We start from the raw sequence: 23,398 nt of genomic DNA on the forward strand, positions 1-23,398 counted from the left end.
TCAGGGAGGTGAAGTGACTGGTCCAAGGACATTGAGCTAGTTGGTGCTAGAGATGGGCTTCTAACTCAGACAAGCCTAATTCCAGTGTCGGTGCACTTGACCACTATCCTATATTGCCTCCATGAAAGAGAGGCAGAGGACAAGATCTCAGAGGACAATGGGGTCACGGAGACTAAGGTTTGCAGGAGAGTCTGCAATAAATTGACAATAACAAAGTCATCTTTTCTTTGAGTCACAGTGTGATCACAAGGACTGTTTGTTGCCTACCCAAAAGCCCATCTCCCCTTCTTCAGTGCTGTCAGAGTTTTGCTTTTGTCTGTGAACACCCTACCCCCCATAATTCAGGTAAATCTTGACTGGTCTAAGCTAATTTTAGTAGCATCATCCCTCTTGTCTGGTTGGTTCAGTGGTGGGCATGTGATCCAGTTAGCTCTTTTAAATTTCTCTTTAATTGGGATAAAATAACACAGTGTTATTTTTTTAACCATTTTAGAGTGCCACGTAACTCTTTAAGTTATTGCTGGACTTGGTTGAAGATGTAGTGCCTGGAGCTGCTGCAGCCATTTTGTGATCATGAGGCTAATGGCCAACATACTGAGGGTGGTGGAATGAGATTAGAGGACAGAATCTGATGTGTGTGGTTCCTCAGCTGCTGGATCATTCCTACCTCAGCTCTTCCTGATACATGAGATAATACACCACCCTGCTCTCTAAGCCATTTTGAGCTGGTCTTCTATTACTTGTAGCTAAAAGTATATTGATACTGACACTGCAGGTGGTACAATGGTTCTTGCCTGGTAGAGGACGACATGAAGTACAAAGAATTTCACTAATCTCTAGGAGCTACTGCCCTGGCCTGAGTCCACTGACCGTAGGTCTTCTAATGAGAATGATGATCTTGGCCTGGGTGAATAGTAACAGTGACCTGGGACATCATCTGAATAAGCTTGCAGGAGCTACAAAAGATGCAATCCTGGCTGTCTAGGGGTTCAGTTTACCAAACATCAGTTAAGTATGTTTATGGTGCTGGGATCATAAGGCTGAATCAGACACAGCCTTCGCCCTTAAGGGGCTCACACTGCAGTGGGAGAGATGACCACAGCCAGTGATGAGTGATGAATAGGTCTACACGAGGTCCGGAGGCTGATGTGCAATGTGGCTGGGTGAAACTTCACATAAACATTTTGAAGGATGGTAAGAGAAGGGCCAGAGAAGAAGGCATTTCTAGGCAGAATGACCAGCATATGCAAACCCAGGGGACCATGACTCTTTCAGGGAAATTACAAGTTATTTAGCATAATGGGAACCGGGCTGGCCACTTACAGGCTGTGTGTCTCTGAGCAAATTACCTGATGTCTCTGAGGCTTGGAATTCACATTTGTGAGAAAAAGAAAAAAGAAAGTAAAATGGTTGCAAAATTAGGTAATGGAATTTAGATGCAAAGCACAGTGCTTGGCATATATTAGGTGCACAAGAAATTCTCTTTCTCATTCATCCATTTTTGTCACATGGTTCTAATCCATTATCTTCTCTCACCCAAGTGGCTTTCTTCCCTTTCTCACTCATTCCTGAGCCTAGTAGCGAGGCCCCCCAACTCCCACAGACTTTTCCTCAGGCAGGAAACCCGACCCACTGCCTGGCCTGGGACAGCTTCTGGGGCTGGGTGGTTTGTGTTATTCATTCTCTCTCTCTCTCTCTTTTTTTTCCCCTAAATGCAACTAAATAAAACCAAACAAAAAGCCCAACGCCTGGCGTGGCTTGTCAGGGAGTTATGCAAGTGTGTAAAAAAATAAAATAAAATAAACATCGAGTTTTCGGCATTTGGGGCTGTTTGATTAGGCACAGAGCAGAGCCAAGGGCCGGTGAGATGGAGGAAAGGCTCAGGGCAGAGGGGAGAGGGGAGGGGCTGGAGAGCAGGGGTGGAGGGGGCCCAGGACCAACTCAGAAATGGCTGTTTGCCCCCTGCAAACTTGGCAAGGATCTGGATGAATGAGCCCAAACCCTGGTATTTGGGACCCAACCGCTCCACTTTCTCTGGCCATCCACCAGCTCTGCTCCCTGGCCATCAGGACACACCAGAGGTCACTCCATCCATGCCCCTGTCACTGTAAAAGACCCTGTTCCCTTGTCTCCATAGTTAGGGCTCCCCCCTCCTCTCCTGAGAAGGAGATTCCACAGCCTGTCTTGATTACTCCTACCCCCTCCCCTCTCCCCTCCCCCCCCATCAGTATAGCTTTTCTGCTCTAACTTAACTCCTGCTAACTATAGTTTTAGCCCATTTCCCTTTACCCAATCTGAAATGCTGGAAAACAGCTGTTTGCCACCCTAAGAAGTGTTTCCCTCCCTCCCTTCTTCAGGCTTGACTTCAACAGCATCTGGGTCACTGCAGGTGCCTGCAGCCCTTCAAGACCCAGTCCACAAACATGCATAGGGTCCCTACCATTTACCGGGCATTTGCACCCTTCATTTCACTGCCCCTAAAAAACAGATGAGAACTCTGAAGCTCAGAGAGGTTAAGTAACTTAGGCATGGCCACACAGCTGGTAAGTAATGGAGCAGGGATTTGAATCTCCGTCTTATTTCAAAATCGGCCTCGCTCTCCTGCACCAGGTCCCAGTGGAGGGTCCTCACCTGGGTTCCCGGGACGTTATAGCCTCACATTTCCTCTGAACTGGGAAGATGCTATGAAGAGTTGACTCTGAGAAGAGGAGGGCGTGGCCAGGACCACAGGCCCCGTTGAGCCTGTTCCTTGTCACTTTCCAGGTTCCTGATGGGGAAACTGAGGTTTCGAGAGGCTCCCCGGCCCTGTTCTGACCCCAAGATGCCTGGAGCTGCAGCCGGTGCTCCGGCTGCGTGGAATCCCCAGGATGCGGAGTGGGGGAAGGGGAGGAGACAAGGACAGAGGGTCTGCGCCAGGGTCCAGACCAAGTGTGCGGGTGCCCGCCCTGCGCTCCAAGCGCAGCGCCCCAGTTGGGGGCAAGTGCGCGCGGGAGGGGGGCTACGAACTCCCGGGCCTGGCGCTCCAGTCCGTTTTTTGCTGCGGATCCCGGGAAGGGGGGCCGGCTCGGGGGTGGGACTGCAAAGGCGGGGGGGATTCCCTCCCTCGTGCGCTAGGAGGACTAGCCCCTCTCCCGGCTGGGAGCTCCGGCGGAGCCGAGGCGCAACGGAGAGCCCCGGCGCGGGCAGAGAGCCGGGAGCGGATCGGCCGAGTGGGGCACTGTGGAGAGGAGGGCCGGACCGGACCGCCCCGGAGGACCGATGCGCCGGGTGGGGCGCTGGCCCCGGAGGGCGTGAGCCGCCCGCAGATTGAGCAACTTGGAAACCGGCGGGCGGAGCGCGGGCGCGCTGGGCGCCCAGGACAGTTCCGCGGCGGGCGGGTGAGCCGGCCGCGCCCTCGCCCCTCCCGGGCCTGCCCCCGCCGCGGCTGGCAGCGCGGAGGTGAGTCCCCACGGAGCTGCCCCGTCCTCCTCCCTAGCGCCCCCTTCCACTGGGACCTGGGTCGCCGTGGGCCCTCTCATCTGGGCTTGACCGAGCTGAGCGCGGGGGGAGGGGGGGCGGGGAGACCGCCAGAGCAAGGGGACTTATGACTGCTGTCGGGTCAGCGAGGGCGGGGGAGGGCACCTTCTGGAGTCCCTCCTGCGAATCCTGCCGTTCCCACCCCCGGCATCCCTTAAGCCAGTGGGCAGCCTCCTCGCGGTGCTGCCTCGGGCTGCCCTCAACCCGGCAGCCCCCGGTGATCGTGCTCACTCGAAGTTCTGAACTCCCCAAATCCACCAGACCTATTGTCCAGCACCCCCGATCCAGAAGCTCTTGATTCCTGGTGTCTTCGCCTCGGATTCCCCCGAGTCCCACGGCCTCTAGTTACCACCCCCAGTGCCGCAGCCCGGGCCCGGGTCCGACGTGGCAGGCGGTGTGTGCCGCGCCCCCACGGTGCGCTGCGGGGTGGCGCGGCTCACTGTCCCGCGGGTTCGGGGGGCTGAGGGACAGACGGTCTTGCTTGGTTGGGGAAAGATGGGGGCTGTTTGTTAACCCACGGCTCCCAGGAGGGCCGGGTCGGATTCCGGGTGCGCGAGCTTGGGGCAAGGGTTTTCTTGTGAAACCCACCTATTGGACTTGGAGAGTTCTCTTGGATTTTGGGGGGCAGTCAGGGGGACTTCAGGTCCACCTCCCCTCCCCCTGCACCTGTTGGGCCTCTCCCGATAATACGGAGGAAGGCTCTGAGCGCTTGGAGTCGTGATGAAGGGGCGCGAAGGAGCCCTTCCCCGCTGCCCTTGGCGTTGGGGGGCGGGGGGACGGTCGGCCCCAGCACCTGGCTTGGCTCCGGCAGACACGCTAATCCCGACAGGTCGGGCCGGCACGTACTAGGTCCCGCCCCCAGCCCAGCAATCCTTCTGCCCCCGCCAGCCAGCCCTCTCCACCCGTAGCTGGTCCTGGGGAGGGCTAAGGAGAAATTATCTGGATGGTTTACATTTCTGGGTCTGTATCCGGCCCCGGACCGGGTACCGATTTATCCAAATAGAGTTGCAGGGAAGAAGGTGAAAGTTTATCCAGACTTCTGGGGGCACTGAGTCCCCGCCCTCAGCACCACCCCTAGCCGTGCGCCCCTCCCCAGTCTGTCCTCCCCTCCTCGGACCACCTAGCACGTGGGGCCTCTCTCCTGGGCCCCAGCCTCTGCCTCTGCCTTCCACCCTTTCCCCAAGCTGGGTTGTGCCCTACACCCCTCCGCTCCCTGCGCCTTTTGCTCTGCCCTCCAGATCCCCAGTCCTGAGCAGCAAACCCTTCGCTCACTGACTAGGTTTGTAACCCCAAGACCCTTAACCTGTCCGTGCCCATAAAGTGGGAGTAATTCTGCTTTCCTCTTAGCCTTGTGGTGAGGAGTCAGTGAGGGCCTGGCGCACGGCAGGTGGTGCAGGCACGTCATGAATGTGAATCCCTCACCCCGACCCTGGCAGAGACAACATGCCCCTCCTCACCCCCATGGATGCCTGAGACCTTGATCACTGCCAGCAGTTCCCATTGCTGGCTCTGCCGGTGCAGAGTGATGGGCCTCCAAATAGGACCTGCCTGTGCCATGTAGCCAAAGGGTCAGAGGAACCGAGGGAAAAGAGACAGGCTACTTAGAAGAGAGTCATTAGCTCCTATCCCCTCTCTCAGCCTTGGTCCAAGGTTGTCTGTGTGTGTGTACCCACTGCATATGTGTGTGTGGGGATGGGGTGGGGGGAGGGGGCAGGGACCTCCTCTCTGGAAGGATGTGGATTCAGGGACCTGTGACCTTCTGGGGCTTGGTACTGCAGCATTCCTAGTCTGAGACCTGTCCTGCCTTTAAAATCAGATATCACATAAAATTCAGAGTTTTCCACTTCTCTTTTAAAAAATCAGAAGATCTAGCAACGTGGAACCAATATTTCTGCCTATGAACTGTCAGTTGGAATGGAAGAGCAGATGCTCCCTTTGGATGGGACATTTGCCCTCCAGTTCACCCTCTCCACACCCAGTGTCCCTCCTATTTGTTGCTTGTATCCCTGATAGAATGAACTCTTAGCTCCTTTCCAGGGTTGATTCTGTATTGAAACTCTTCCTATCCAGTGATGGGCAAGGAAGGCCAGTGCCACTTGCTCCAGTGACATTCAGATCTGCAGCCTCCTCCCCATTTCCCTGCTGAGATCATGGTTTGATGGGGATACTGGTGGGAGTGGGTTGGAAGATCCTCCCTGGCAAGGACCAGACTGAAAGCTAAGACCCAGGAGGACTGAGGGGGAAGTAGAGGGAGGGAGAGGAAGGGTGATAACATTTGCTGTGCACTAACTCTGAAGTACCAGGCACCGTGCCGGGCAGGTAGAGGGAGTGCAGAGATGCATAGACCTGTTCTACCCCAAGGACCCAGGGCTACTGATCACACAGTGAGACCAAAGCCTCACACACTCAGGATTTAACACCAGCTTTGTCCGATGCGGTCTTCCTCCAGTGTTTGTCAAGTTTAAGGACTCAGGGCACCCTGAGAATGCATCTGCCAGGGGTCCTTAGACCTCAGTTTGAGACAGGCCACCATTAAAGTTTAACCCTATCACTCTGAGTGATCACTGGGGCCAAGGCAATCAACCATAAAGATAAATGCAAATATGGAAATGGCATAAGAGTGCTCAGTGTTAAGATAAGTATCCAGATGGTATGAAAACTCTTTCTATTGCTTTTTAGATGGCCATCAGAAGGTGGACACAAAATGCAGTCTTGGTCATAGAAAATACAGCATTTACTGAGTCCCTATGTGCCAGGCACCGTTCTGAGCAGTTTCATGTATTAACTCACTTAAGCTCTAAAAACAACAACCACCCTCTTGTAGATAAAGAAACTGAGGCTCAGACCAGCTACGCAACTAGCCTAAGGTAACAACTAATGAGTAGCAGAGGCAACATTCAAAGCCAGGCAGTCTGACTCTGAAGTTTATGACCTTAACCATCATACTCTACGGCCAGCGTCTGGGATTGTGTACTTGGAGCTGAAGACCCCGGTTTGATAAGCTCAGCCAGACGTCTGCAATCTGTGGGTGATGGAAGTGTGTGGTGGGGGCTGGAGAAGGCGGGAAGGCTCTGGCGGTTCATGCAGGGAGTACTGGAAGGGCAGGTAGGGGCTGGCAGCTGACGGGGCGCTTGGGGGTGGCTGGGGGCATCTCCGCAGGCTCTGGCCACAGCACCAGGTGGGATCCATCAGTCTCATGTAAACACTTCTCACAAGCAGCTTAACCACTTGAGTGTGTCTGGCCTTCAAAGCCGGTGGGAGAGGCCAAGGAGGGAGTGCTGAACTCCCTTGTGGGATAATGATTTATCTCCCATGCAGGTGGGCTCTCCTGGGGCCTCCCTGGAGGCGAAGGGGGAAAGGATTGGGACGGGGTTGGGAGGGACACCTCCGCTCTAGCATTTCAGCTTTCTCATTCGTTAAGCCAAAACTCAGCCGGCTCTCAGAGCAAACCTGTGAAATATTTATCCCCATTTCATAGATGAGGAAACTGAGGTTCAGAGAGGCTAAGTGACTTGTCCAAGGGCATCTTAAGCAACCGGTGGGAGGGTGATGCTTCTCTGGCATCTACAAAGCTTCTCTAAGGCTCTCTGTTTCCTCCCGTCCCTGTGTGGGTGTGGGTGTGTGTGCAGCAAGTGTGTGGGCCAATGGCCGTGCAGGCATCTGTTGTGAAAGTGTGCGATACTGTGAGTGGGAAGTGGGTTTTCGTCCCCTGACTCCCAGGTTGGGCTCCAACTTCCCAGACACATTTCACCGGGGAGGGACCAGCTCCCCCTGCCCCCATCACCCGGGCCAGCGGGTCCACAGACCTGGCTCTCGCTGGGCAGGGGGATTATCCCCATTCTCTGTGTCTCTGGCCAGGGCGGGCGTCGCTGCCTCTTTTATCCTTTCACAAAGGCCAGGCCCGCAGGGCCTGCTGTGTCAGAGTTTCTGTGGCCAGGGGAAGCCTTACTTCCTTTTCTCCCGCCAAGCCCAGAGGGCCATGCAGGGTCTGCCAGCTTGTCGGGAGCCACTGCTCTAGCTCCAGGCAGGTGAAAGGCACATTGGTGACTCAGCACTGGGGAGAGAAGGCTGAAGGGTCACTCACAGAAGGACAGAGAGAGCTGCTCTTTAAGAGACACGATGTTACTGCAGCATGAAGTCTGTAGGGTAGACCTAAAGAAGGACTTCCTAACATTGGGCAGGTCGGAAACCAGGCAGCTGGTTTCCAGTGATCCACAAGTTTGATTTGAGTGTCCACCATATTCCAACTACTTGGGTAGCCAACTCCCATCCCATGTTAGGGACTCTTACAAGATAGGAAGAGGAGCAGATTTCTCCTACAGGGGCGCCAGGTGGGTAACTTGTAATGTCCAAACATTCTGAGTTCTCACAGTCTCCTGGGTAGGGGACCGCATGGGAGCATAGGTGGCATAGGTTGGGGGGCCCCATGTTTCCCCAGAATTAACCCTTCTCTCTCCTCCCCCAACAGGTTGGTTTTTGGAGGTGTCCCTGCTAAAGGACAAAGAGTTCTCCCATGTGACACCCCAAGGTGCCTTTGAGGAAAGCTCTCTGGACCTCCTTATGGGCTGATGGAGAAGTGGGCTCCCCACACCCTGTCTGTCCCCAGCTGAGATTATGGTGGATTTGGGATACAGCCCAGGCCTGGGCCTCCTGCTGCTGACCCAGCCCCGGAGGCGTTAGCAAGAGCCCCGTGCCATCCACCCCCCAGAGACCACCCCTCCCACCAGGGGCCTGAGCTGGCGAGTGACTATGCGGCTTGGGCTGTGTGTGGTGGCCCTGGTTCTGAGCTGGATGCATCTCGCTGCCGGCAGCCGGGGGATCAAGGGGAAGAGGCAGAGGCGGAGTGAGTAACGGATGCGGCTGGACCACCGTGGGCCTTGGGAGTGGTGGTGGTGAGGGTGCTGTCTGGGGACTAGGGCCTTTGGTCGTTTCATTCTATGATGACCATTGCAGATTTCTACTTTGTCTATTACATTACTCAGTAGATTATCCTGTTTGTGGATTATCCAGTTTGTGGATTAATTTATTGAGATTACCCACTCTGTAGATTACTCACTCTGTCTGTTTTCCCCTTTGTAGACTCTGCTTTCTAGATTAACCCCTCTCTTGTGAGGGTCCAGTTTGTGGATTCTGCCCTTTGATATAACACCAGCTTTGTGTGGTATCCATGGAAGTGCTTCCCGGCCCGGTGCTCCTGGGGTGCTGTGTCCCCCCTTTATGGACAGGAGTTCAGGGCTCCTTTCTTTTAGTGGCGTCTGAAGTGCAGCCCTTAACCCCTCGGGGCCAGGAACCCCACACAGCCTCGTGGTGGGCAACAGACGTCCCTGCCCAGATCACGGGGCAGAAACAATGGAGCAGAGAAGGTCGTGGGACAGTCCACTGCAGTGGTTTTTAACCCTGCCCAGTGGGATTCAGAGATGTGTGCCGGGGGGTGAAGGGGAGGCCATGGGCGGGAGGCTGGCCCCCCCACCTTCAAACCAGAGCAGCTTCCCTCTTCCCTGCTTTTGGGAAGATTCCACGTAAGATGTCATTGGAGGAAAGGGTCTTCACAGCCTAAAAAAATTAAATCCTGTCATTGTACAGATGGGAAAACTGAGGCTAAGAAAGGGGAAGAGATGACATTCCAAAGGACACACAGTCAGTATTGGAACCCAGGTCTCCTGGTCCCTGTGAGCCCAGTCTTCTTGAAAACAGAGCCTGAAGGAGTTTACCTGTCCCCACCATCCTCGCCGTCCCTCCCAGGATCCCATCCTAGGCAGTCCTGAGAGCAGGTCCCCCATGCTCCACTTGATGCCTCCAGGGATGGGGGTTCAGTACCTGCCATCGTGTCGTGGGAGTGGCCACTGCGTGTGAGGGACAGTGCCAGGGAGTGGGGTGGAGGCCCGACCCAAGCCTATCTGTCTCTCAGCATCCCCCGGAAGAGATGTCACGCCCCCAGGCAGACAGCTCCTCTGAAGTCTAGTCCGACCATCTCTTGCTTCACTTCTGAGGCCTTCCGACCGAGGTCCGCCAGGAAAGGTTGAAAGGCAGTGGAGTTTGGTTGGGTCTCCACGGGAGTGGCCAAGGCCAGAACCCAGCCCAGAGAGAGAAGCTCAGAGAACTGGTGAAGCTGAAAATCCCTGGCTTAACAAACAATTAGAGACGGTTAGGTTCAATCAGCAGTGAGGCCTTGATTTTCCTCCCTTCTCATCTGTTGTGGCCAGTATTTTGGACTCCACGGGCCAGATGCGGTTTAGTGATTTATAATCAGTCTCCTGCATTTCCGAGAGGAGAGAAAGAATGCGAGAGGCCACTCATTCTCATGTGATGTGCACTAGTGGTCACGCTTCCACTGGTGAGCCGCACACTCACCTACACCGGGGGGGGGGTCAGAAGACCTGGGTTCATCTCTTGCACTAAAAAAAGAGAAAAGTACTGGTCTGGCCATCAGAATGGGCCACTCCCAGCAACAGCCAGTCAAATGCAGCGATTTTGATGTGCCCACTTTTGATAGAGCCACATCTCCCAGCCTCGACAGCATTTAGCCCAGTGTTTATTACCAAACGGTGTCACTGACAGACATCCTCGATCACCATCAAGGATGCGACGAGGTTGGGGAGAGGTGTGGGAAAGACTCAAGATGCAACGAGGGTCCAAAATGGACAGAGGCTCGGGGGGGATATGGGGGTAGACGTTGCTAGGCAATATTTGTGAAATTATAACCATAAAGCTGCAAGTGTGATTGTATAGGAATACAGTGAGGGTTACATGAGATAATAGGTACACATATTGTGAAACCTTTGTGAAATATCAAGCTCTGTATGGTCAGGATGCATGTCGTGTTTTTTTTTTTTTTTTTTTTTTTTTAGCGGTACGCGGGCCTCTCACTGCTGTGGCCTCTCCCGTTGCGGAGCACAGGCTCCGGACGCGCAGGCTCAGCGGCCATGGCTCACGGGCCCAGCCGCTCCGTGGCATGTGGGATCTTCCTGGACCGGGGCACGAACCCGTGTCCCCCGCATCGGCAGGCAGACTCTCAACCACTGCGCCACCAGAAAGCACTTTTTAAAAAATTTTTATTGGAGTATAGTTGATTTACAATGTTGTGTTAGTTTCAGGTATACAGCAAAGTGAATCAGTTATACATATACATATATCCGCTCTTTTCGATGCGTGTCATTATTGTATAAACAACGTGTGGACCATTTTGCCCCAGGGTTTCCATGGGAGTGGAGGAGGGAAGAAAGGATGGAGACAGCACGTGTGGCTGCTCTGGCCCCCAGCACGTGCAAGGGCAGTGGGCAGCCTGGGGGGCAGAGGCAGGCTTGCTGTGTATATGAGCCTCAGGTCTGTCGACGCTGCCATCCCGTGACTGCATGCCAGTGGGGCCACCAGAAGCCACCCAGTATAGCCCTGATCCAGAGCCACACACCAGTTTTGAGCCCAGAAATGTGTGATCTTAGGTCTGAGAGATGGTGTCCCTGCAGAGAGGGGAGAAGTTTAGCTGTGAGTCCTAAACCCTGACAGGGCGTCCTCCTCCTGTCCCACTCACTGAGGACACCTCCCCTCCCCTAACCCTCTCTTCACTCACCCTCACTGGCCCTTGCCCTCTGCTGACCGCCTCCCCACCTGTATTTCCTGCCCATCACGGAGCCATCTTTCCCTCACCATGCCTCTCACTGAGTGCCCCTCCCCTTACTGAGACCCTTCTCCCATCTGATTCCTGGGTCCCTTCACTCAGTCCTGCCCCCCATGAAGCCTGCATTCCTTCACTGAACCCTGACTCTTCCAGAAGCTGGACTCCCCGTTTTTTAAATTAATTTTTATTGGAATATAGTTGATCCACAATGCTGTGTTAGCTTCCGCCTCACGGCAAAGTGAACCAGCCACACGTGTACATAAATCCACTCTCTTCCAGATTCTCCTCCCGTGCAAGTCACCACAGAGCACTGAGTAGACTTCCCTGGGCTATACAGCAGGTCCTTATTAGTTATCTATTTTATACATAGTAGTGTATATATGTCAATCCCAATCTCCCAATTCATCCCTCCCCTCCCCTTCCCCCTTGGTAACCATAAGTTTGTTTTCTACAGCTGTGACTCTATTCCTGTTTTGTAAATATGTTCATTGGTACCACTTTTTTAGATTGCACATGTAAGGATATCATATCATATTTGTCTTTCTCTGGACTCCCCTTTTTGCCCCTTCTCACTGCCCCGTCCTCCAACTGGAGCCTTCCTCCCCTCCGCCACTAACCATCTGTAGAATCCCTCTTCCCTGGCTGAAGCCCCATTCACTCCTTGGGCCATTCCCCACTCGCCCGTTGCGAACCCCCAGAGCCCGGCCCCGGGTGGCAGAGACGGGTCATGAGGAGCCCGTGGGTGAAGGGGGAAGAGGCAATTTAACCTGGCGTGGAGGATGTGGAAAGGAACCACGAGGGCTGCGAGGGCCCAGAGGGAGTGACTCCTGAGATGTGATTTTAAAGATGAAGTTGATGTGCAGGCAAGGGAGTGGGGGGGTGGGGGAGGCAGAGGGCACTCCAGGCAGGCGACCAGCCTGTCCGAAGGTGAGGAGTTGGGACGCGGCACAGACTGTGCAGGAAATGGGGTGCAGCTAGGGGTAGCTAGAGGAGTGGTTTCTGGGTGCAGTTCTAGGGAGCCCTGAGGTTTTCACTGGAGCCGCTCTGCTCATTCTGTGTTGTACGTGGATGCTCTTTTCTACTGAAAAGAAGGGTTGTGCTGTTAAAACAAAAAGCTGAATGCCCATCAGGGTAGAGCAACGAAAGCTGCCTGGGCTGAGGGAGCATCCTGGGAGCGATGCCGCACAAGTGGGCAGAGGTCGGAGGGTGGAGCGCTTGGTACCCGCCAGGCTGAGGAGCTGGCCCTTGACCTGACTTGAGCTGTGGGTAATGAGGACCCACGGAGAGGTCTGAATTAGGGGAGCAGTGTGGTGTGGCTGCAGGACAGGGCGAGGGGAGGTGGCTCGAGATGGGAGGCAAACAGGCCAGTTAAAGTCTATTTGGGCCCAGTCGAGGAAAAAGTGTAGGTCTAAACTAAGCTCACAGCTGAGTTAAAGGATGCCGGATCTTCCCGGGGGATGTGCCCAGGGCACCAGGAATGGGCACATCTCCTGGGAGAGCATGTGGCCTCAACACGCTCAGCGAGGTGTCAGTTCCTGTCACCCCCCCTGCCCTGCCCTTGCCCCCACCCACTTAACTCCGGGCTCTCTCACCGAGTCTAATTCCTCCAAGACTAGATACCACCCCCAAACAAAGGTCAGCCCTCCTCTGGGTCATGGAGAGTTCCCCTCCCTTGGCATTGACCTTCACCCAACCCCCCGTAACTCCTCATTCCTATCCTGTCTTGCTCCCCACACTTTATCAAGCCCCCCAGTAAGCTCCATCCGTATAACCCCCTCCCTGAGCCTCTGCCTCACTCATCACATCCTCAGCCCTACATTCTGTGGAGCCTCACCCCTTACTGGGCTCCCATTCAGAAACAAGACAGGCTCCACCCTCCAAAGCTCTTTCTAATGAGAAGCAAAGACATATTAACAGATAATAACGACACAAGGTGACGTCTACCATGATGGATTCAAGTACTGGGGGCAGGGAACACACAGAAATACTCCATCCAGATTTTACATGGAGGTGAGATCAATGGAGACTTCCTGTAAGAGGTGACCTTAGTTCTGAGGCTTGAAAGAGTTAAGCTCAAGAGGAGGCAGAGGGTGTTCCAGGCAGAAGGACCAACTTGAGCAAAGGCACAGAGATGTGAAGTAGTGTGATGTGTTCAGAGGAACAAAAATAATTCCATATTGCTTAGAGGTAGTGTGAAGAGATGAGGTGGATGGGATCTGCCTATGGAAGATTTTTAGGCCAGGTGGAAGAGTGGGGTATTAATTCTGCAGCCAATAGGGAGCTATTGATAGGTTTTAGGCAGGGGTGTGACACCATCAGAATTGGGGCTTTGGAAGGATCTCGAGATGAGAAAGTTGGGGACCTGGGAGAAATGAAGTCCCTGGAGAGCAGGCACTGTGGCCAGAAGCCATTCGTCAGCGGGGTGGGGGCTGAGCCACCCTGGGGCAAGGCCTGACTGTAGAAACATCAGCCCGAAAGGGGTTTGCATGGGGATGAAGGGGGCGAGAAGCACCAGGGAAGGGAGGAGGACACAGCCTTGCCTTCCTGGCTCATGCACTCAGGCTCCACTGAGTGCCTGCGAGTGGGGGCAGTAGGGTGGGGGTGGGAAGGGCAGAACGGCATGAGGGGGTTTTGTGAAGAGCTTGGAAGGAGGCTCCATCAGCTCCCCGAGCGCCCTCCCCATCACTGAGCCCACCCATCCTCAGCCAGGCTCCAGCCCTGCCAGGCTGCCTCCCCTGCACGCAACCCTCCTGCCAGGGGCACAGAAGCCCGAGGCAGCATTTCAGATTGTGAATCTGACCACGCCCTTCTGAGGTCCCTTTCCCTGTCAATAGGCTAAAGCCCTATTTTCCATTCTGTGGATGCCCTCGGATGGTCAGTGCCTCAGAGCCTTTGCACAGGCTGTTTCTCCTGTCTGCACGCCCTCTTCACCTAGCCTGCCGCATAAGGGCACGCCCTTCATCGCTCCTAGTCCCCACAGTGTGCAGCCAGCCCTAGGCGGGCGTTTGTTGCTACATCTCCACATCCCCAGTTCCTAGCAGTTCTGACACGTGTTAGGTGTGCGGTGAACGTCTGTGGAATGAATGAGCCTGTTTCTCCCTTTGAATCATTATGTAACCTCTGCCCATACCCAGCATCTTCCTTGGACACCCCCGACCCCGGCACACACAGAGCCCCCTCCACTCTGGCTTTCCATCCGCTCGCTGCCCATCTATTCGCCTCACTAAGCCGAGAACACCCTTTGGTTCCCATTCCCCTTGATAAGTGTCTCTTTCCTCATCGGACTGCCCCTGCCCATCACCAAGCACCTCTCCTCCTTGCTGAGCACCACTCTCCCTTCCTGAGCCCCCAAACCTCATGGAGCTCAGCTCCCTAGTCTCTTGTCCCTGACCCCAGCCCCAAGCCTCAAGGCCTGTCTTACCACCTGAGCTCTGTATCTTGACCCTCTCATATCCTTGGGTCTTCACTCCATCACTTCACCCTGCCTCTGTCTTGTGATCACATTCCCCACCCCCAGCTGGTCTCTCCTTTCTGTCTGTGTTCCCTGACCCCCTCTGTCCCTCTCCTCACTTTACCCCCCCCACACCTCTATCCCCTCCACTCACTCTTCAGCCCCCTGTGGTTTGGCTGGCATCCCACCACTCCACCAAACTGCCTTTGTTGAGGTCACCCAATCACCTCTTAGTGCACATGTTGTAGATTTGCCCAGGGCTCCCCACTCACGGTCTCCTCCCAGCCCCGGTCCCCACAGATCTCGCCCTTTTCCACTCGGTTTCCATCCCCCACCCCCGTCAATGTCCTTCCATCTCTCCAGCTATTCCTTCTCAGCTTCTTTCCGGGCACCTTCCTCTACTTGTGTGTTGAATGCGAGTACTGCCCGGGCCGCAGTTCTTGATCCTCTTCTCAAGCTGCACAGCTCCTTCCCCCAGGACGCTTTCCTCTCCCACGGATTTAGCCCCCAATGATGGCTCCCAGGACGGATCCCTGAGTTCTCTCCCTTCTCCATAGCCAGTCTCTTGAATGAGATGGTTCTCTTTCCTCACCTTCCTTTACCCTTCAGCCACTGCCCTCCACTCTCCACCCCCACCAGGGATGCCATTCCTTACGTGGCGGATTTGTGGCTGTTTGTGGCTGATTTCTTACGTGACATCTCAGAAACGTTTGGCGTTGGACTCCCCGCTCCCCCCTTGAGTGTCCTCTTCTCTTGGCTTCCGTGATGCAGCAAGCTTCTGAGTGTCCCTACCTGTCTGGGTCCTCCTCAGCCCCTTAGTTGGCCCTTCTTTTTCTGTCCTTCTCTTCAATGGCTAATGCCTTTTCTCACTGTCTGTACCCTCTCTCCTAGTCATCTCACAGACCTCAAGGCCTTTGATGACTGTTTTATATTAAAGGCTCCGTGTCTCCATCTCCAGGCAAAATGTTTCTCTTGACTTCCAGACCCACAGGTTCAGCTGCCTAGTAGACACCTCCCCCCGGATGTCTCATGAGAACCACAAACTCAACACAAGTCATCATTTCCTCCACCCAGATCTGCTCTTCCTCCTGTGGGCCCTCTCTTGGTGAAGGACCAACGGCTACCCCACCACCCAAGCCCAACGCCTAGGCATCACCCTTGACATGTGCTTTCCCCGGGCTCTCACCCCAGGGGAGTGAGAGTTCATCACCTAGTCTCATTGATTCTCATTGATTCTACCGTCTGAATATCTCACCTGTGTCTACACCTGTCCATCCTCTTGGTTCAGCTCCATCTCTTTGAACCTGGGAGTCCTCCTCCCTCCAGGTTTGCCATCCCTACAATCTGGTCTCCACACCACAGAGTGATCTTTCTAAACTGGAATCCTGGCCATGTCTCCTGTTTTAAAGCCCCCGGGGATTCCTCATGGCCTTTAGGGTAACGTCCATACTCCTTTATAAGGGTTTGAGGCTGTTCCTCCTTTGGCCCCTGCTTCCCTCTCCACTCACTCCACACACCAGCCACGCTGAACTAATTTCAGATCCCCCACGGACCACACTTTCTCTTGCATGTCACTGAGAGCTCTGAAGGCAGATGCACACAGAGATCTGTTGTTGGTTGAGTGGGGGGCGGGCAGCAGGATTCTGAGAAGGCCCTTTGCAAATCTGTCCTTAACAGTAGTGATAAGGAAGGAATAAATGAGTTACGGGAGCCTAGTGATAGAGGCCCACAGCTGGGACACCTGGATGACTTTGGTCTTTGAAACCAAGACAAAAACCCAGAAGGAGAATTCATTTCAATAGTGACTTAAATAAAAACCTGGAGTATAGACAACTTCATATCTTTGAAGTAAAAGTGGTACTAAAATCTATAGTGACATTAATTTGTAATACAGCTGAATAATGGCCCGAAGTAGAAAACTAATCCCAAGGGGGCTCCCTCATAACTTCGACACCACATTTGGAGCCTTTCTTTTTTCTCTTACAATGACCCAACCAACAAGAATGATATTAAGTTTTGTGGGTTTTTTTGCGGTACGCGGGCCTCTCACTGCTGTGGCCCCTCCCGCGGCGGAGCACAGGCTCCGGACGCGCAGGCTCAGCGGCCATGGCTCACGGGCCCAGCCGCTCCATGGCACGTGGGATCCTCCCGGACCGGGGCACGAACCCGTGTCCCCCGCATCGGCAGGCGGACTCTCAACCACTGCGCCACCAGGGAAGCCCCGATATTAAGTTTTAAATTCATTGATTAATTAAATGGTAACGTTGACTCTATATAAATAAATAAATTCTCTATTTAAAAAAATCAGTCTGACCATGCTTTCAGTTTGCATGTCACCTTGTATTGTCCTACCCCCTGGCTTTCATAAACTTTGTCCCCTCTGCCTGGAACACGTACTGGCGGTGAAGCCTTGTTTAAGTAATTCGACCTCTCCATTTCCTCATCTGTGAGAAAGAGGATGAAATAAAAGTAGTAGTACCCCCCTCATGGGTTGTGAGGCTCAAATGAGTTAATACTTGTAAAGCACTGAGAGCAGTGCCTGCCACAGCCTGAGCTCTGGGTCCTCCGTTGCAGCACGACCCCTGGCCATCTCTGTTCTGATTCCCCTGGCTCTCTGCCTCCAGCCTGTATCTACAGCACCTCGCTGCCTGGTTCCTCTTTTAGTGACTGGCCCCACTCATCCCCTATGCCAGAACCCCGGGAAGCACCGCAGCCTCCTCCCGCTACGCTTGGTCACCATGACCACACTGATTGCTTCCCCTAAGCAACTCTCAGATCGTTTTCTCTTTATCTCCCCTGAACAGAACTTGGTTTAAGACTTTCTCATCTTTCTCACCTGGATGATCAGGTTAGCTTCCTCCCTAAAGGTCCTCTAGTCTCTGGTCTCTCCCCAGGCTGCAGAGGAAGCTTTCCAACATGTAAATCAGACTGGGTGTTTCTCCTGCTTAAAACTTGCCAATGACTTCCTTTTGTCAGATCAGCTCTCAGGAAGATGGCCCCCAAACTCTGCAAAACAAGGGTTCTGTGGCCAAAATGTCTCAGAGGTGCAGTTCACTCTTTCCCCATTTTACAGAGTCACTCTAATTCATAGGAGCCTAATAAAGGCTGCAAAAAGTCCTGCAGTAAAGAATCCTGTTTAGACTTGTTGGACCCGGTGGTTCTCAGTCTCACCTGGTGCAATGGCCTTTTCTCCACATCCTTCTATGAACATTTAGGGGAATCACGTTCCAAGGAATACTCTTTGGGAAATGCTGCCCGACAGGATGGAATTCAAGTCCATTGGCATGATATAAAAGGCCCCTCCTGATAGGACACCATATCTTTCCCTCGTACTCCAAATTATCCGCAATTCCCTTGGGGTCATTCTGCACCTCTGTGGTCTTGCCCCTGGAGGGCCCTTGTCTCCACTTCCCAATGGACAAATCACTACTTATTCTTCAACAGCTGGCCCAAATGGTACCTCCTCTGTGACTCCTTCCTCCCTTATTTCTGGGTCCTCTATCGCTTGGCCTTGTGGCTGCCAGCATGTTCCTGGTTGCGGGTCTGTCTGCACCCCTGAGAGATTAGTTCAGCTTGGCCGGGCGTCTTTCCCTGCACGTCGCCAGCACTCACACCGCACATGGTACCTGGGAGGGGCCAGGTGAGTGTTGGTTGAACAAGTGAATGAGGAAACAAGATCAAAGGTCTGAGACTCGACGCTGGGGCTGGGGACCACGTTGGCTCAAAGGATGGTTCCAACCTCAGCACCTTTGACATCTTGGGCCACATTGTTTTTGTAGGAGCTGCCCCCCGGCATCGTAGGATGTTTAGCGGCCTCCCTGGCCTCTGTCCCCCAGATGCCACTAGCAACCCCCCCCGCCCCCCCCCCAGTGTGATAATCAAAACGTCTCTAGACTTTGCCAAATGTCCTCTGGGGAGCAGACTCATCTCTGCTTGAGAGCACTGTTCTAGATGCAGGTTATTCCAGCTGTCTTCCTGTCTCTGGGCAGGTGGCCTCTTTCTCATTATGCCTCTCGTCCTTAAAATTTTCTCAAGGATGAAAGCCCTCCATCCATACCTGAGGCTGAGCTTTCCTTCCTCTGGGGTGGGGGTGGGGATGAGGGAATGTGTAAATTCCAGGATGGGTGCAGCTTCAGTGCCTCCTCTGGGGATGATGGAGCAAGCCTGGAGGGTGAGTTTGTGTTGTACCTGGACCTAAAGAGGCATTTAGGGTGGGTGGCAGCTCTTGCTGTGCTAGCTCCCTTGAAAGCAGATACTGGGGAGGTTTATAAAGCAGCCTTGCAGAGAGCTACCAGCCTGGCCTGTGCTTTCTGAGAAGCACATTCATTCTACGGGCTGAAACTCCTGTCTACCCACTTCCCATCCTTGTGGGATTCTGGGAAAGATGGAGGTCTCTCCCACAGCTGCCTCTCACCCTTGCTCCATCCTTGCAGTCAGCGCCGAGGGGAGCCAGGCCTGTGCCAAAGGCTGTGAGCTCTGTTCGGAGGTCAACGGCTGCCTTAAGTGCTCACCCAAGCTGTTCATCTTGCTGGAGAGGAGCGACATCCGCCAGGTGGGCGTCTGCTTGCCGTCCTGCCCACCTGGATACTTTGATGCCCGCAACCCTGACATGAACAAGTGCATCAGTGAGTGTGGGCGGGGCTGGGTAAGGGCACCGGAAGCTCTGGACATGGGGCTGGGGTGGGGTGGGGCGGTGCTTTGAACTGTTGATGGACTACAAGAGAAATAGAGGGATACTGAGGAGGGGAGTTCTTGATTTAAAAATCCAGCTGCTGACCGGACCTCTCCCCAGACATCCCACCCACGTTTCCAACCCATACCATAGCCACATCTCCTCCCTCCAGACCTGCGCTGACCTGTATTGGGTCACTCTCAGTGTCCCAACCCATCACCCAGGCCACAGACCTGAGAGCCAACCTCTCGTTTATGCCCCCACCCCATCCATCCAATAACCAAATTGTGCCTCCTTCATCTTCTTTCCGTCCTCACTGCCGTGGTCTTATTCAGGGTCCCATCACGTCCCCTCCACCCTCCCCCTGCACTGCAGCCAGAAAGGTGCCTCTGCGACACGTCCCTTCCACCCTCCCCCTGCACTGCGGCCAGAAAGGTGCCTCTGTGACACGTCCCTTCCACCCTCCCTCTGCACTGCGGCCAGAAAGGTGCCTCTGTGACACGTAACCAAAAGATCACTGCTGGCTCCACTGAGGGCAGGGAAATTCAAGCCCTGGTCAGCCTTCTCTCCCCACCCTTTTCCCCCCACTCTTCTCACTCTGCTCCGCTCTCTCGCACCAGCTACCGTCCCACATGCTCCAAGACACATGCTGTCACGCCTCCCTCTCGGCTGGGGGACATATGCAGCGAACACTCTCCTGTAAACAATGTCAGTGACCTTCCCATTCTGTTCAGAGCCCTGGAGTTTAGAAGGCATTTCCAGACCTCCTATCAGTTGAGCCTCCCAACCACCTTTGGAGGGAGACGGACTTAAGTGATGGTACCCTTTTCATAGCTGATAACGTCGAGGTCTCAGGGGAAATGACTGATCCAAGTTCAGCCGACTTGGATTCTAATCCCAGCTCTGCTGCTTATTCATTGTGTGACCTTGGGCAAGTCGCAGCCTCTCAAAACCTCATCTTCAAAACGTGGCTGCTTGCTTTTACCCCCCTAGGGCTGTTGTAAGAGGCATGTGGAGGCCCTCAGGGTCTGGCACTCAATAAACAGCTACTGTTATTCTTACTTTTGTTCATATTTTGCCTGCCACCAAACCCAGGAATCAGAGGCCAGGAGGCACAGGGGAGGGTGGGGTGGCATTGGGAAGCTTGTGAGCATGGAGGTAGGACCCTGGGACTGGTCCTTTGGAATCCTGGTCCTCAGGGATTTGGGGTAGGGCGTTCCTGGCTGTGTCAGCTTCTGGGAAACTGTCATCCCAGGCTTCAGGGGCGGAGACTGGGGAGAAGTCAGCTCCACCCACAATCCAGGAGGAGAGAGATTGTGAAAGACCCCTCCAGCTTCTAGCCTAGCCCGGCAACCCACCCTCCCACCACTTCCCCAGAGGAGGGACAGCTGGCAGGAGGGCTTCGGGGAGGGACCCAGGAGTCCAACCAAGGTGGTTCCTGGAAGCCGGCCTTGTAGAGGCAGAGGAATTGGCCCCGGGATTGCTCTCCCCTACTCCAGGCAGATTCTTGCTGCCCCAGGCAGCAGGAGAACCGGGCTCTGGGGTGCTGTGGATGCCCAGCAGTAGGGGGAGAGGAGACCACACAGCCACTCTCGGGGTGTCATTGTATCCCTCGGTTCAGCTCTGATTAGGTGGTCCTCGGGGTGCCGTGAGAGGCTGGGACGCTCCTCTCGCCCCCACTAATCTCCTCTCCTCTGAAACCGGCTCTCTTGGGCCTCCCCTTGGGCTCTCGGGCCTGGGATTGGGCTGGGGCTGAGGTTGGCTGACCGTGGCAAGAGTCCCAGCCAGCCCTCAAGAAAGGCTGCTTTGGCCTCCTCTCCCCCCATCCCCTTGCCTTCCTTTCTCTCCGTCCCAAGACTCCCCTGCGGTAATTGCAGCCCCAGACCCCTGTCCTGCCCTGTGTGAGTGGGCGTGGCTGGGTGGCCACGGGGACCAGGGGAGGCGTCCATCCGCGGCCGAGCCAGAGGCCCCCAATCTGGCCCTCTCCTCAGAATGCAAGATCGAACACTGTGAGGCCTGCTTCAGCCACAACTTCTGCACCAAGTGTAAGGAGAGCTTGTACCTGCACAAGGGCCGCTGCTATCCCGCCTGTCCCGAGGGCTCAGCGGCTGCCAACGGCACCATGGAGTGCAGCAGCCCCGGTAAGGCAGGAAGGCGCGGCGGGCAAACGCTGCGGCCCAGGGTCCAGGACCCCGGAGGAGGGGCGGGCTGGGGGGGTCTGGCCAGGGCGAGCGTGGGCTGGGCCCTGTGCAGCGAAAGCGCATCTCCACCGCCCTCTGAGCTTCCCCTCAGGACTCTTCTGCCTTCTGGGCTAAAGACGCCTCTAGCCTGGGACTGCGGCTGAAAGCAGATGGGAGGGGCTCCCCTGGGGTACCTGGGGCCAGGGGAGGAGACGTGACCCCCTTGTCCTCTTGCTTCCCTCCCCTCCTGCCAGCGCAATGTGAAATGAGCGAGTGGTCTCTGTGGGGGCCGTGCTCCAAGAAGAAGCAGCTCTGTGGCTTCCGGAGGGGCTCGGAGGAGAGGACACGGAGAGTGCTGCACGCCCCTGGGGGGGACCACACCGTCTGCTCCGACACCAAGGAGACCCGGAGGTGCACGGGGCGGAGGACACCCTGCCCGGAGGGTGAGCTGCGGCCTCACCTCCCTGGGGTCGGGGGTCAGCACAGCCACGAGAGCTCTGACCCGCTCTGCTTCCTGCCTGTGGCCCAGGAGAGGGCTCAGGCCAGGACCCCATACTGTGCAAACCCATGCCAGACAGAGAGTGGGCCCCGCAGCTGTGTGATGGGCCGGGAAGCTGCTATGGCCCTATCCCTCCCCATTTCTTCTGAGCCAGTGGATGTCGGCACTGGAAGCGCCCTCAGAGGTCAGATGATGGGGACGTAGAAGGGGGTGTTAAGACCCAGAGAGGTGCAGTGATTTGTCCAAGGTCACACAGCCTGCAGGTGGCAATGATGTGGCAGTGTCCCGGGGTGGAGGAGTGGCGGGTGGGGGGGAGGTGTCCTGCCTGTCCCGAGAGCTGCAGTGACCATCTGGGAGATGCCCTCGGCCCATTGGGATCAAAGGTCTGAGGAAGACGTGAGGAAGAGGAGGGCGTCTGGTTCATCGAGGGGTGCAGGGTGAAAAGGCTCACGGGACCCCTTCTCAGTACCCATGTTGCAGCGCCCTCTGCAGTGGCTGCTTCTCAGAGGAGGCCTTGAGGGGACCCCGGCTGCCTATGGGCCTCCTCCCCACCTCCCCCCGCCCAGCTTCCTCACCACATTCCTCCTGGGGCCCTTGGCCATGCCCAGGGCCTCCCTGCTGTGTCAGGACGCCCTTTGTTGACTCTTACAGGGCAGAAGAGGAGGAAGGGCGGCCAGGGCCGGCGGGAGCATGCCAACAGGAACCCCGGCCGGAAGGAGAACAAGGAGGCGGGCGCCGGTGCTCGGAGACGCAAGGGCCAGCAGCGGCAGCAGCAAGGGACAGTGGGGCCGGTCACCTCTGCGGGGTCCACCTAGGGACACTGTTCAGCGTCCGGGCCCGTGCAGAAAGAGTCCAGCACTGCTCTGTGTGATGAGAGCTTTACCGAACTCGAGCACTGGGGGCAACGCATACACACACTCTCCATACATACACGTACACACAGATACGTGCACACAGACCCCATGTCCAAACGTGTAACTGACATACATGCAAACGTGTGCACGCGCACACGCGGACACACACACACACACAATCGAGGTTACCGGAAGACACTTCTGTCCCTCGGACATCACTGGGTCAGCATGGCAGGGAGGCAGAGGGGTCATCTCTGCCCTGCAGAGGGCCTAGTGGCGCACACTTGGTTTGTGATGCTCCCAGTGGGCACATCAGAGAGAACATTTTCCAGCGTCCAAGCCCAAACTCTGCAGAGTGGAGCCTTCTGGAGGAGCTGATAGGATCAGCCCGGTGTGGCAGACAGCAGCCAAAGCTTGAGAGGTGTTCAGCATCTCCAGCTGTGTGACTTTATCTTCGGAGGGTATTGTTACACCTCCATGATCCATACCAGGGCTTTCCTGACTCTGAAAACTGCTTAAAGGTTTATTTCAAATTAAAAATGAAAACCAAATGACAACAGTAGCCACAGGTACCACGTTTCTTTTCAGGGTATGGGGTTGGTAGAGTACAC

The 23,398-nt window shown here is 55.2% G+C and overlaps 1 protein-coding gene across 1 annotated transcript; it reads left to right on the forward strand.

The window, feature by feature from the left end:
* The first annotated feature begins 2,301 nt into the window (after nt 1-2,301).
* Nucleotides 2,302-23,344, forward strand: RSPO1 (R-spondin 1). The gene is made up of 6 exons (XM_029229924.1): nt 2,302-2,543; nt 7,985-8,359; nt 19,016-19,207; nt 21,246-21,395; nt 21,689-21,877; nt 22,585-23,344. The coding sequence occupies exons 2-6, from the start codon at nt 8,266-8,268 to the stop codon at nt 22,746-22,748; spliced, it is 789 nt and encodes a 262-aa protein (XP_029085757.1). The 5' UTR covers nt 2,302-2,543; nt 7,985-8,265; the 3' UTR covers nt 22,749-23,344.
* Nucleotides 23,345-23,398: the final 54 nt, after the last annotated feature.

Source organism: Monodon monoceros, unplaced genomic scaffold, assembly GCF_005190385.1.
Source record: "Monodon monoceros isolate NGI ecotype Baffin Bay Population unplaced genomic scaffold, NGI_Narwhal_1 Super_Scaffold_18, whole genome shotgun sequence".
Taxonomy (NCBI): domain Eukaryota; kingdom Metazoa; phylum Chordata; class Mammalia; order Artiodactyla; family Monodontidae; genus Monodon; species Monodon monoceros.

Coding starts and splice junctions, on each gene's coding strand:
- RSPO1 (XM_029229924.1), top strand. CDS start 8,266: ATGCGGCTTGGGCTGTGTGTGGTGGCCCTGGTTCTGAGCTGGATGCAT. Junction 19,208..21,245: donor TGACATGAACAAGTGCATCA/GTGAGTGTGGGC, acceptor CCCTCTCCTCAG/AATGCAAGATCGAACACTGT. Junction 21,878..22,584: donor GAGGACACCCTGCCCGGAGG/GTGAGCTGCGGC, acceptor TGACTCTTACAG/GGCAGAAGAGGAGGAAGGGC.